Source organism: Neodiprion virginianus, chromosome 1, assembly GCF_021901495.1.
Source record: "Neodiprion virginianus isolate iyNeoVirg1 chromosome 1, iyNeoVirg1.1, whole genome shotgun sequence".
NCBI lineage: Eukaryota > Metazoa > Arthropoda > Insecta > Hymenoptera > Diprionidae > Neodiprion > Neodiprion virginianus.
In genome coordinates this window covers 34,558,581-34,571,449 of record NC_060877.1, presented here as the reverse complement: position 1 = coordinate 34,571,449, position 12,869 = coordinate 34,558,581, and the positions used below count along the sequence as shown (strand labels likewise).

The window sequence follows — 12,869 nt, the reverse complement described above, 5'->3', positions numbered from 1 at the left end:
GGATCGACACCGATGGCACGGCCTTCGACAATTCCATCAAAGAGTATTTACACCGCCCAGCAACGGCGGAATCACAATTTCATATCGACAAAAGTGGTTTATAACACACGTGTAACTGGTAACAAATTATTGTTTTTTTTTTCGTTCCGCAATCCTGACATCGGTCCCGATCATTTTGAGACTGAAGCTTTTAAGAATCTGGTTTATAGAAAAAAATTTCAATGAGCCTTATTACAACCTCCCGTAAAAGGAATGTAATAACACGCACGTACCAAGGTATGTACTTTTTAATTTCTATAGCAAAGTATTATTGCCAATACAATAATAAAGAGAGGTATCAAAAAATGTTGAGCTTTTCCGATAATGGTTTGATCTCAGAATAAGGATCATAATTTTGAATAATCGGACAGTTGCGAAAACAAATTATCATCTTATTTTGTAGCATCCCTATAATATAGGATTCAATAAAGTGCAGATGGTGCCTCTGTCGTTGAGAAGTAATGTCGGCGAAAATAATTTGTAAATACTTATTTAATGTTTATAAACAATAACGAATACTGAATAGTTGTATTTCAATTTAATATACATATCTACTGATTATTTCGTCTATGTTGACGCCCAACTTATTATTAACCTTATTATCGGCAACTGAACAACTAATACATCCAGTTACTTAGGAAATACTATCACACTTCAGTTATGTTCACAGATTCGTAAATTGGGGGAGAAAATATTATCAATGTACAGAGATACAAACGTCGCGGAATAATGCAGATATAATGTGTAGGTAACAGGTATGTGTTACGTGATTATTCTTACCCACGGCCAAAGCTGGAAATATTTTTCAAACTCATATACATAATTGACGTGTTTAAAAGAAAGACGTGTTTTGAATATAAAGATACGTGTGATACATTAGTTAAAAATATATCACACGTATCGACCCTGTAGATTTTTTTAATCTTATTTTTTGTTTATTGATCAGTGATCATGTGATATTTTTATAGACTATTATCGTAGTCTAGTAACAAGCCCAATCGCGTTTTTCCGAGAAATCGTAATACCGGGACACATCGATTGGTACGAACAGCAGAGAAGCGTTTTACTACATAAGAAACACGAGATTTTAGCGAATGGTCGCGCTATTATTCAAAGCTATGTTAGAAAATGAATATAACAGCAACAAGAATACCGATCGATATCTAATGAAAAATATAGCGACAATATTTTTATCATAGATAAATGACGACGAATATGGAAATCGTTATTTTGTATAAATTGTAAAAAAATATTTGAAATGATTAGAAACAAGATTGGTGCTGCCAGTCTGTAAAACCATATTTCAGATTAGATATATATATCATTAATTTTCCGTGAGTTTCTTCGAGACACGAATACATTCTACTTATCTAATTACGAAGGAGTCAGTACATCGTGCATTGCATATCTCCAGGTCCAGGCTCTGGCTACATCCTCAAACCTTTCACGATCTTTTAAATACATCTCACCCAATTCTGGCTCCATGCAAACCTGCGAATTGATAAATATTAATAAAACTTAAAGCTCTACAAGTATAGCATGGGAAAAATATCAGACAAAATAATATCACAATTGTTGGTCAGGAATTGCAGACAAATCAAACAAACAATCGAATGATCTGTGAATCGGCACTTACTTCACAATATGGATCCGTGAGTAGACTCTGAACACTGATCAGTACCTTCGATATTGTGAGAGCTAAGGACCAGTTATGGTGAATAGAATCAATGCCGACGTCTCCATGTCGTGATACATTAGGATGCAAAATTTTTGTGAGAAATCTCACTACCGGCGGACACATTGGATAGCTGTAAAGGAAGAGAGTCTCATAAGCTCAAGTTGAGAATTGACAAAAAAAAATGGTACAGTTTCGGGACATGAATTCACCTGTAAGGTACTTGTAAGTATAAGTAGAAGAGTCCACCCTCGTAAGGGCTGCCGACTGGTCCAGTGATAGTCGCTTGCCAATGACAACACATCTGATCCAACGGGGTAGCCTCAATTCCTTCCGGAGGATCGATTCTGAGGCTTTTTAATTCGCTCCTCAGTCTGTTTCTCCTCCAAGAGTTTTCCTCCATTCTCGGCAGTCTTGTCCTTAGAGACGTTTGAACCAGACAGGCTCTGCAGGGGGCGGAAGAAGCAAGGTAATCGTATACTCTGTACCAATTTCCAACGTGCCCAATTGGCCTGTACAAAGGCCAGCGTAGTTTGACGTACTGTTGCCACTGCTGAGGCGTTACATGTGTCGAGAGCAGGCCACACCATCTTCTACACACTTTGCCAGCCGACCATAAGCTCATGTCATCAAGATGAGAAAATACTGCGAAGAGAACTTCTGGCGGCAGCCTGTCCACCAGGCCAGGTTCATTTATACGCTCATGTTCCAGATGTTTGTGATTGGAGAGCAAATCCAGTCTCTCGGATAAGCTGGGGGGGCGTGACGGCTCCCCAATATCACCATGTATTTGAAAATTCCATCTGTACTGTCTATTCTGAACATCATTTCCAAAGTTCTCACCTTCTCCAAGTGGAACCAGGTCTTCTGGGCTGGGAAAATCATCTTCGGCAGGATCGTCTGCCCGGTTGTTTGGGATTTGAATGTTTGGAATTGGCGGTGGTGTATTTCTAAGATTATTTGGTGGGTTTGGTGGGTTAACGTTAACCGGGAACTGACATTGAGCTTGGTCGTTGCTTATGTTATTTTGCACAAATGGCCGATTCATTTGCGGATTTGAACTTGAACTGCTTTGAGGCACCAGATTTTTCATATGTACACCAAGATTGATACCTGTGCTACATCCGAGTGCATTGGGATGATTACATCTCAAAGCAGGAACATTTTGAAAGGGTGAATATGGTGATTGATTCAAATTCAATGCTGATATTGGGGCATTCTGATAATTTGCAGCTACTGGATTTGAATTCTGTGGAGAATTGTGTTGTTGCTGACTCGTGCGTCGCTCAGGGTTGTAATAAAGATCTGTAGGCTCGTCATTGCCAGAGTCTTCGTCGTCAGTTTTCTGTTAACAATAAGGGTGACGTCAAAATGATTCAACCCTGATAATTTTTCGCCATTTCCCACCTCACGTCACATAAAAGTAAAGAAATAGTTGTCATAGTAATACTGACCTCGCTAAATATCGGCACTTGAAGTAGCCCGATATCATCTGGGAATAAAAACGCGTGGCAGGTCGCACAAACAGGCTCTTCGAAACAAGGTCCGTAATACCCGTTGCAAATGTAACAGGTTGTTGTCTGCGAGATAAAAAGGAAAAATATTAGAGAATGCCCACCAGAATCCAACGAAGGACGCCTGACGAGCATTTGACAATGAAAAAAATTATTGAACCGAACTTACGGCAAACTGAAACTCCGGGTATGGTATATTTTCGATAGCGTCGAGATAATCATCCTCCAGGTCGGTATTCAGCGCTGAATCACTGCTGTCACTCGTTCTATCACAATTTTTGACATGCCGAGAACTGGAAGCAAACTTTTCGCCAGCCATGTTTAACTGACTATTAAAAAACGATAGTAGGTCAACAGTACATCGCTTGCTGGCGCTTCTTGCATGTACTTCAGAATTTCCGCGCGCCTTTCAAACTACGGATTCTGATTTATCGACGCCCCAATTTTCACAAATGGACCTTCTCGAACTACGAATAATGACAAATAAGCACTATACTGATCTTAGAGAGATCCCGAGAATGCTTACAGCTGCTATATCAAATACGTTTGCAAATTTCTAATATCTAAAATCGTTTTATCTGTTTTTGTCTACGTTTTTGGATTGATGAATAAGGTGTTTTCAATTAAATTCTCGAGATGGCGCACGTTGACTGATTCTGGACCAGGGATAACCTTAGATCATATACTACTGGGGGTAGCTGCTCATGACGTCAACCGCGCGAAAACTGTGACCGTGGTGACGAGAAGACAAGATTATGTATCCATGGCTTACCCTGGATACTTCGTCTCTCTCACTCTGCATGTTATTGGCTAAGAGAAAACGCATTGGCCAACCATTTTGTAGAGCGAGAGAGACAGGTTGTACATGGCTTACGTGCTCTGTCTACTGCTCTACCTCCCCCCCCCCCCCTCCCGCCACGATTATGCTTTTTGTACACGCGCGGCTACTTCCAGTGGTACATGCTCTAAGGGGATAGCTCAGCTGTTTCGAACAATTGACGTTGTGTCCGTGAACTGTAAAGAATCGCTAATCTACCGTCTAAACGCAAACAGATGTGGAGTGACTGTCCGAATTTCTGACACATCTCAACAGCTACGGATACGGATTTTGCGAAGCAGAGATTTTGTACATTTATATAAGTAGTAATTAGATTACGGCCTACGAGGTGTAGAGCGCGTTTCACCGGGAATAGAAGAGATATCGCCATGAGCGAATTAAGTCAAGAAGAGGTGAGTCCGATATTACGCTAGTTAATTTATCAACGATGATCTCGTGGAAAGTAAGCAATCCAAAGGGTTAGGAGGGGACAGTAGAACCAACCGATGTCTCCGCCACAGATTTTGTCGACCTTAAAATGAATATAATAATAAATAATAACAATACAACAACCATTTCGATTCCCATTAGTTTTACTGCTGAATAGCTAATCATGATTTTCTGTTAAAAAATAACGGTATCAAGTGATACCACGATTGATCTTGTTTCTTAACACTCATCAAGTATGCAGGATCCTATAATTGTCACAAAAATGAGAGTCATTCGAAGACATGCTTGTTTGTTGTCAGTTTTTCATGCTTTTTTTTGTCTACCTACAAGAGTACTTCGACCAGATTTAGAGTCTAGAATTAAAGTGTGTGTAATTCAGTTATGTTAATCACATGCTTTTCAAACATACAAAAATCAATCCTGAAACATTTGATTACTGTGTAATAACTTTGCTTTCTTGGTTGGAATAACTAAACAACAGAAGCTAAATATAGATCTGGCAAAGCAACTCTTGTTTACTTGGCTCCCAAAAAAAAATCTGCGCAATATTATTTCCTCTCCTTTGTCAAGAACAAAGGATGACTGACCTGTATGTACAATACTACATGTTTGCCATACTTTGTGATTTACGTTTAATTATAACTTGAAAGACACTGCATAGCTTTTTTTGTAAAGTAATGCCAAGTATAATGATACTGATTTTTACAGCAATCAGTGTTCATTGCTTTTTTCTGCAATTCGATTCTATAAACTAAACTTTGTTTGACTGTAACGTTAGCTTTTGTGTTTTGTTTCGATTTATTGCAATGACTGATCTGTCATTTATTTTTTTTTTGACCAAAGTTCTATCAGGTATATGTGATAATTCTTTCTTAGATGAGGAAAAGGCGGTTAGCCCGCCTTGCAGGCCTGGAAACCAGTATTTCCACTAATAGTTCAAATAGTGGAACTGGATCGATTTCTCCTGGCACTCCGGGTCCCTCAAGATCGTCTTCTGGTCCAATAATGTCACCTCCAACACAGCAGTTACAGCATCCAGAACATCCTATGGAAGTTGAAGACAGCAGTGAAAAGCAGTGCAACACTTCTGGCGTCGATGTAGATTCTGGAATTGAAAATATGGAAGTAGAAGAATCTGATCGCAGAGAATTGGCACCACGCTCCAGGGTGTGTATTAGGATGCTCTGAAGAAAATGGACGTAATTCACTTAACAGACTAATATTTGTTTAGTGTAGTTCCATTTTTTTCCTTTCTTTGTTTACTAAGTGACTATAACATTGCACAAAAAGTAAACTATTCGGCTCAGTGAGTAGAAAATCAGTATTCTTTTCAGTTCTTAGAAACCTAGTTAAGAAATGCAATCTTGGGATTTGAGAAGAACAGTACAATATTGTTGCGTTGGAAAATTGGAAACAAATGTGCGACATCAATCATATGAATCATTTTTACCTTAACAGACAACGAGTTCCAGTACAGAGGTAACAGTTGACCAAATTCACACAGTGGTCTCACGCGTCCTCTGTGTTTCATGGAAAGAATCTACGGAAGGTGCAATATTTCTTCCTCAAACAGCAGCTAATGCCTTGGAGCATGAACTCTCAGATGTTACTGATATTGCTAATCAGGCCCTGATGGAAGTGCTCTGCATGTTCTCTCGAGGCGAAGATCCACTGAAAGAAATAACATCGGATGCTTCTTCCGATCGAGAAGGCAGTCCCAGCAGCCAAGCAAGCCCTTTGCTGAGCCCTGTTGTTACTCTACCTTCCTGTCCTGTACCCACACTACCTCTACCCACTGCTGGCAAGTCTCAGCAGCCAAAAAGTCTTATTTATTTATTTGAATGCTACTCCAGAGTTGCTGTAGAAGAACGGAATCATCCTAAGGTAAAATCCTATTTACAACTTTGAAATAAATTCGCTAAGCAATGAATCTGCCTTACAGTTTCAATCTATTTGTGTTTCTAAATTGCAGAGATGTAGCACACCTCCTCTTTCTGAAGTGTTAGCCACACTGCGGGCTCAGTGTGTGCAACATGCAAGTTTAGTTCTACAAGGATTGGTTGGCATCTGCCAAAGTGTAATACCGTCAACGCCATCCCCGTCACTTCTCTATCCAGTGCTATCGCAAAACCTACCTAGAGGTTTCCTGCATGAACTTGTGGCTAGAACTCACTCTAATCCTCACGTGTTCACCAAGATTTTCACCCCGTTACTCCAAGGCTTCTTTCTCTCTATGCAGCAAGCAAGCCTGATTGGTAACACTCACCGCCGGCCAATCGAGGCCTTGGAAGAACTAATTGAGATACGCTGTGGATCCACTGGCAATATTCGTCCAATTTGTCAGTTGATAACGCACCAAACCCAGTTTTTACCTGACGTTTTGACGACTGCAGTTGGAAGAGAGCTTGCCAGAACATCATTCTTAGGGCCTTTCCTTTCCGTCTCCGTATTCGCAGAGGATCAACCCAAGGTTGCGGAAAAATTTTTCAGCGGAAATCCTGCAACAGATAAGTCAATAAATTTAACTCTACAGCAGGAGCTTGAAAGCACTAGATCGTCGCTTCACAAAATGTTCCATGCAATTCTTGCAAATAGTAGTAGCTGCCGAGAAGCTACACTGGCGTATCTAGCAGCTCTTCTTCGACACAATGAAAAACGTGCTCAAATTCAAACAGAAGAATTTGCCCTTGCAGGAGATGGTTTTATGCTCAATTTGTTGTCAGTTCTCCAGATGCTTGCTGTCAAGATTAAGCTCAACACGATAGATACGCTGTATCCGTTTCATCCTTCTAGTTATGTTGAAATAAAAAATGATACCAGATTAAAGCTCAACTCACAGGAAGTGACAGAGTGGCTTGCGAGCTTGGAGTCAACGCACAAATGGACAGAGGCAAAGTTTCCAACTCAATGCTGGTTTTTAACTCTTCACTGTCATCATCTGGCGCTTTTGCCAGCTTTGCAAAAATATCAAAGAAGATTGAGAGCTCTCAGGGAGCTACAGAAGATGCTGGATGAACTACAGGCAACTGAGCCGCAGTGGAAAGATGCTCCTTTTGCAGCGCACAACAAGGAGTTAATGAAACGATGGAAACAACAGTTGAAACGACTCGGTAGATCAAAATCTTCCGCTGATGCTGGATTGATAGACCAAGTTCTTTTAAGGCGATCTCTTCACTTTTATACGTCTGTTGCCGACGTTCTGCTCGGTCTTCTTACCCAGAGACCTGCTGGTAGTGAATTACCTACCCTTCCGCTTCCTCAACACGTTCCACCTCAATTTACTGCCTTACCTGAATGGTATGTCGAAGACATTGCAGAATTTTTGCTCTTTGCACTTCAGTAAGTTTCCAATTTTGTCTATCTACCCCTGTCTTGTCTTGGGGAAATTTCTTCATTCACTGTTTTTTTTTTTTGTTTTTTCACAATAGATTCAGCCCCACAGTAGTGGCCAATAACATGGATAATTCGCTGATTACATGGCTACTAGTTGTGATATGTACGCCACACTGTATTCGCAATCCATACTTAATTGCTAAAATTATTGAAGTACTCTTTGTGATCAACCCCAGTGTTCAGGTACGCTCTAAGAGCTCTACCTCTTTATTACTTTATTATTGAACAAAAAAGTGCATATCTCGGTAAGGATGAAATATCGGTAAAAGTTTTTATTGTTTAACAGGGGAGAACAGAAACTCTACATGACCAAGTGATGGCACACGAGATATCAAAGACTTTCTTGGCATCTTACCTTATGAAGTTTTATACAGATGTAGAAACAACTGGTTCCAGCTCGGAATTCTATGACAAGTTTTCGATCCGTTACCATATTAGTTTGATATTGAAATCCATGTGGGAGAGTCCTGTTCATAGAGCTTCCATCGTCAACGAAAGTAGAAGTGGAAAGCAATTTGTCAAGTTTATAAATATGCTGATGAATGACACAACGTTTTTATTGGACGAAAGTTTGGAATCTTTAAAACGAATTCACGAAGTGCAGGAACTTATGTCCAACACTGTAGCATGGGCTGCACTACCTCAAGATCAGCAACAATCTAGATCAAGACAATTAACGGCCGACGAACGTCAGGCGAGATCTTACTTGACTCTTGCAAAGGAAACTGTTGCCATGTTCCATTACTTGACTGTAGATATCACAGAACCATTTTTACGTCCTGAATTGGTCGGTAGACTCAGTGCCATGTTGAACTTTAATTTGCAACAGCTTTGTGGGCCGAAGTGTAAAAATCTAAAAGTGAAAAAACCAGAAAAATATGGATGGGAACCAAGAACATTGTTAAGTCAATTAGCCGATATATACTTGCATCTAGACTGTGATAATTTTGCTGCTGCTCTGGCTGGGGATGAGGTAAGAGATACGAGTACATATGTACAACTTTGTTTTGGAATTGGGCAAATAAATTTTTCAACGTTTCTATTACAGTGGTTAGCTTTCAGTAACTCTGGCCTTCTTTCACTGACATTTACCACTTGGAGTAAAAAAGTGAAAAAATAAATCTGTTAACTCATTAATACTACCCTAACAACACAAAACAGTGCAGAAACGATACCGATATATATATTTAATGTCCGTGCTCCTAGGAAAGCGAATGTCGTATTCATACACTTGACAGAAGAGCAGTTACAGTGAATAATGCAATTATCTTTCTTCTCTTTTGTATTGTTTGGTAAATCTTTTATCATATACATATTCAAAACCCAATAGAAACTGTTTGTTTCTCATTTTAATTGAATGAGAAAAACAGTGAGTCACCTGAAACATCTCTTCAAAATTTGTAATACAGCAAGGACTACCAATGTTAAATATTCTAATTTCAAAGATAGGAATGAATTGTTAAATAACAATTAATCGCAAAATATTTAATTCTTCGAAAGTATTATATGAAGTTTAATGTGAAATTGATTAATATATATATTTGGCTATGCAGCAAACTTATAAATTAGAGACCTTAAAAATATTCGATACATCAGACTTCTGCTATTCACAATATGTGCAAGTTAATCGATATATCTAATGAATGTGACAGTTCACTCACCATTTGTGTTGAATATATTACAGCGCTCATTCTGCAAAGAGCTATTTAATGATGCTGCGGGTAGAATGGAAAGGACTGCAATTAAGACTGTGACTGAAATTGAGCGGTTTCGAGCTCTAGCAGAACGGGCAGCTGCTATTGCAAGGGATAATCAGGCACGTGATGAGGATTATGGGGATGCACCTGAAGAATTTCGTGATCCTCTCATGGACACGCTTATGGAAGAGCCTGTCAAACTTCCATCTGGTATCGTCATGGACAGAGCAGTGATCATTCGTCACCTACTCAATAGCGCTACAGATCCATTTAGCCGTCAGCCACTTAGTGAAGACATGCTGACACCTGGTCAGTAAAACTTCATCAGTCATGTCCTGAAAAAATAACGATCAAACATTTATTAATTATCATATTTTGTAATTAATGTGGCAATAAATAATTATTCACTCGTAATTTTCACAGTCCTGGACTTAAAAGAAAGGATCTCTGCATGGAAACAGGAGAAGAAAAAGTCTGCAAACATGTAAGTGCTACTAAGAACGTGATGAGTTATTTAAAATTTGAAGAGGAATTTGAAGAGGAATTTGAAGAGAAAAAAAAGACAGAAACGAAAAGATAGAAAAAAAACTTTGTCACATTATTCGTGCAAATAAATACCAGGTGGTGCATTCCATCGGTTAAATAAATGCCGCCCTTTTACGTGAACGTGACTACAGTGCAATGATCTGTGCAGCTGTTGCGCTCAATGAAATTAACAGTTTTCATACGACAAAAACACTGACTGCAGCTAGGAAACTGCCAATATTAATCCAAGCGTGCGTTTATATTAGTTTGTAAATAAAGAAACAAATACTGGCTATGTTGTCAGTGTACAAAATTCAATTTTGTTCATAGGTTTAAGTGATTTTCTTCGTAAAATTCAAATACTATACATACGTGCGTACATACATATAATCTTTTAGTACCGAATAAATTCATAATACTTATCCGAATAAGACAACCAAGTCTTTGACACAGGGTGATATTGATTATGGCATTGTATACATTTGAAAATAGAACAAAATACCTACTTCGTTATATAAATTTATATAAAAAAATAAGAATTAGTTTCGGAAGATTCACCGTAATTGGCAGTAGACATTTTCGGCATGTGAAACACGTCAGTAATCTGTTTACGAAACCCTATTACTAATCTTTAAGAATAATTTGACGTACGAAAGACAGAGAAATGAAAGTATTAGTTCTAACTCCCAACTATTCGCATGGAGTAACTTCCTGCCGGTGATATTCAGTGACCATTTTTTTTTCTCTCAAGCTCTGCACTCACTGTATGAAAAATAGATTTATTGAACCTGTTGAACAATGAGATATCCGTCATTTGTCGATATAAATAACAAATAACAACCGATATAAGTAAAGAAGAAAAACTATTGACATACTGACAGGCTTTTATCAATAAATAATATGTGAATTTTTTCATTTCTATTGCATGAATCTAAGAAACTCTGTGAAAGGGGGAAAGCAATATAAATAATACAACTAAATTGTCGCTAAATAACGGAACATACAATGAAAGACAATTTTTAAAGTTACAATCAAATGTATATACTTTGGAAAGTTTTCGTTAATAATTTAGATCAATTATATTTGCTAATAAATTTTAAATAAAAATCAATATGTATTCGACTTAGGCAAATAAAGATCTCACTACCACTGATCATAACTGTTAGCACTTTGTTACATCTGTTATAATCTGAAGTGATACAAGTGGATCGTCAATATTTGTCTATACTAGCCAATCAATGCACGAAACAGAATAAACGATGTGTGCCAGCTGCAATTGGCATTGACTATTTACGATTTGATGACTGTGATGTTCCAATTCCCAGTATATTCCTTATTGTTTGCTGTTCATGAATAATTAAACCACGTATCTCTTTTACAGAGAGTGCAGAGTACAACTAATTTGGCGTCACATTAAACAAACCAAATCATATACATTCAGTTATTATTACGTATATTGATATGTGCATAAATTATACTTCTAATATTATAGTTATTTTAACGAATGACTGGCAATAAATTACTCAATAGCCAAATTCGTAATAGTACTATTTCATAGATTTTCACTCTGTCTTTGCAAGAAAATATAGCATTATAGCAGTAAAGTTCAGTGAACAAATGGTAACAGTGATCTCAAATCCATTATATTGATAATAGCTAATTATTATCCGCGTTCAATGACTACTATTCTCCCAACTCGGCACCAAGATAATCATTAGTATCTAGTTGAAACTTCATAGATACGATTTTATAATCTTATTTGCCTTGGTGGTGAATGCTGTATATCCTAACATGAAAAAAAACTGGGCGGGTCAAAGTCATAAACGGCAGAATTTTTAAACTACCTAACAATTTTATCGGAAAATGATAGGATACAATTTAATTTAAAGAATTTTAATTTCAATTAATCAAGATGTAAATAATCAGAAGCTATTGTAATGTAATTAACATCACTAAACTTGCTAAAAAAAAATATGATGATAATAATAATAATAATAAGTTAATAGAAATAAATGAATTTTGGATCTCTACACTTTATCTTCTCCACTTTATTATAGAACTCAATTAATTATTTCTCCTCGAAATCATCTTATCACATAATGCGATTTTGTCAAATATCTCTTATGTTTCTTCAAAGAGATATCTTCTCAAATTCTGTTTATCTGTAATTTAAAAATTTTTTTAGCATCATGGTAAACACGATTATTGTTTTTACGAATTGCATTCACCCTCAAATTTATATTTCATACGTGATATGTTATTTGTTGCAAAAAGTTGAGCTTATTCAAATCATTAGATAAAATTTATGGGTTGACAAAGTCAAGTTCTACTTCATATTTTGAGTAAAATTCTTTTCCATTTGAACAATTATCAATTGCTTATTATCGGTCTACAGTAATTTTACTGAAACAAAGCTATCCAAATCTTAAATGGAACTGAATTAAATGTTTTACCAACAGTAAAATTACAATAGAAATAACTGTCAATATTTTATAATTGACAATAATTAACTTTAGTCAACCAGACCTGTAGAAATACGGAATAGAAAATGTTAATACATACCTTGTACATTTAAGAGCGCAGCAGCTTTGCTATAGTTTAAAACAATGATTCATAAAATTGTAAGGTTGGTGTTGTATAAGGTATTGGATAAGAATAAACTCTAATTCTAGTTCTACTTATTCAAACAATTTGCAACAAAAAAGAAGCAGACTTTTTAGTTATTATTCAATTAGTGATAAATGGCAATCTTGAACAAT

General features: G+C 37.2%; 2 protein-coding genes across 2 annotated transcripts; one reads left to right on the top strand and one right to left on the bottom strand.

The window, feature by feature from the left end:
• Positions 1-562: 562 nt before the first annotated feature.
• On the bottom strand, positions 563-3,566 carry LOC124302202 (uncharacterized). Its single transcript, XM_046758092.1, has 5 exons — positions 3,398-3,566; positions 3,169-3,294; positions 1,927-3,059; positions 1,676-1,847; positions 563-1,530 (listed from the first exon to the last, which is right to left on the bottom strand). The coding sequence occupies exons 1-5, from the start codon at positions 3,545-3,547 to the stop codon at positions 1,414-1,416; spliced, it is 1,698 nt and encodes a 565-aa protein (XP_046614048.1). The 5' UTR covers positions 3,548-3,566; the 3' UTR covers positions 563-1,413.
• Positions 3,567-4,185: 619 nt separating this feature from the next.
• LOC124309027 (ubiquitin conjugation factor E4 B) lies at positions 4,186-11,406 on the top strand. The gene is made up of 8 exons (XM_046772246.1): positions 4,186-4,458; positions 5,372-5,662; positions 5,954-6,379; positions 6,468-7,834; positions 7,924-8,071; positions 8,175-8,861; positions 9,573-9,894; positions 10,009-11,406. The coding sequence occupies exons 1-8, from the start codon at positions 4,435-4,437 to the stop codon at positions 10,071-10,073; spliced, it is 3,330 nt and encodes a 1,109-aa protein (XP_046628202.1). The 5' UTR covers positions 4,186-4,434; the 3' UTR covers positions 10,074-11,406.
• Positions 11,407-12,869: the final 1,463 nt, after the last annotated feature.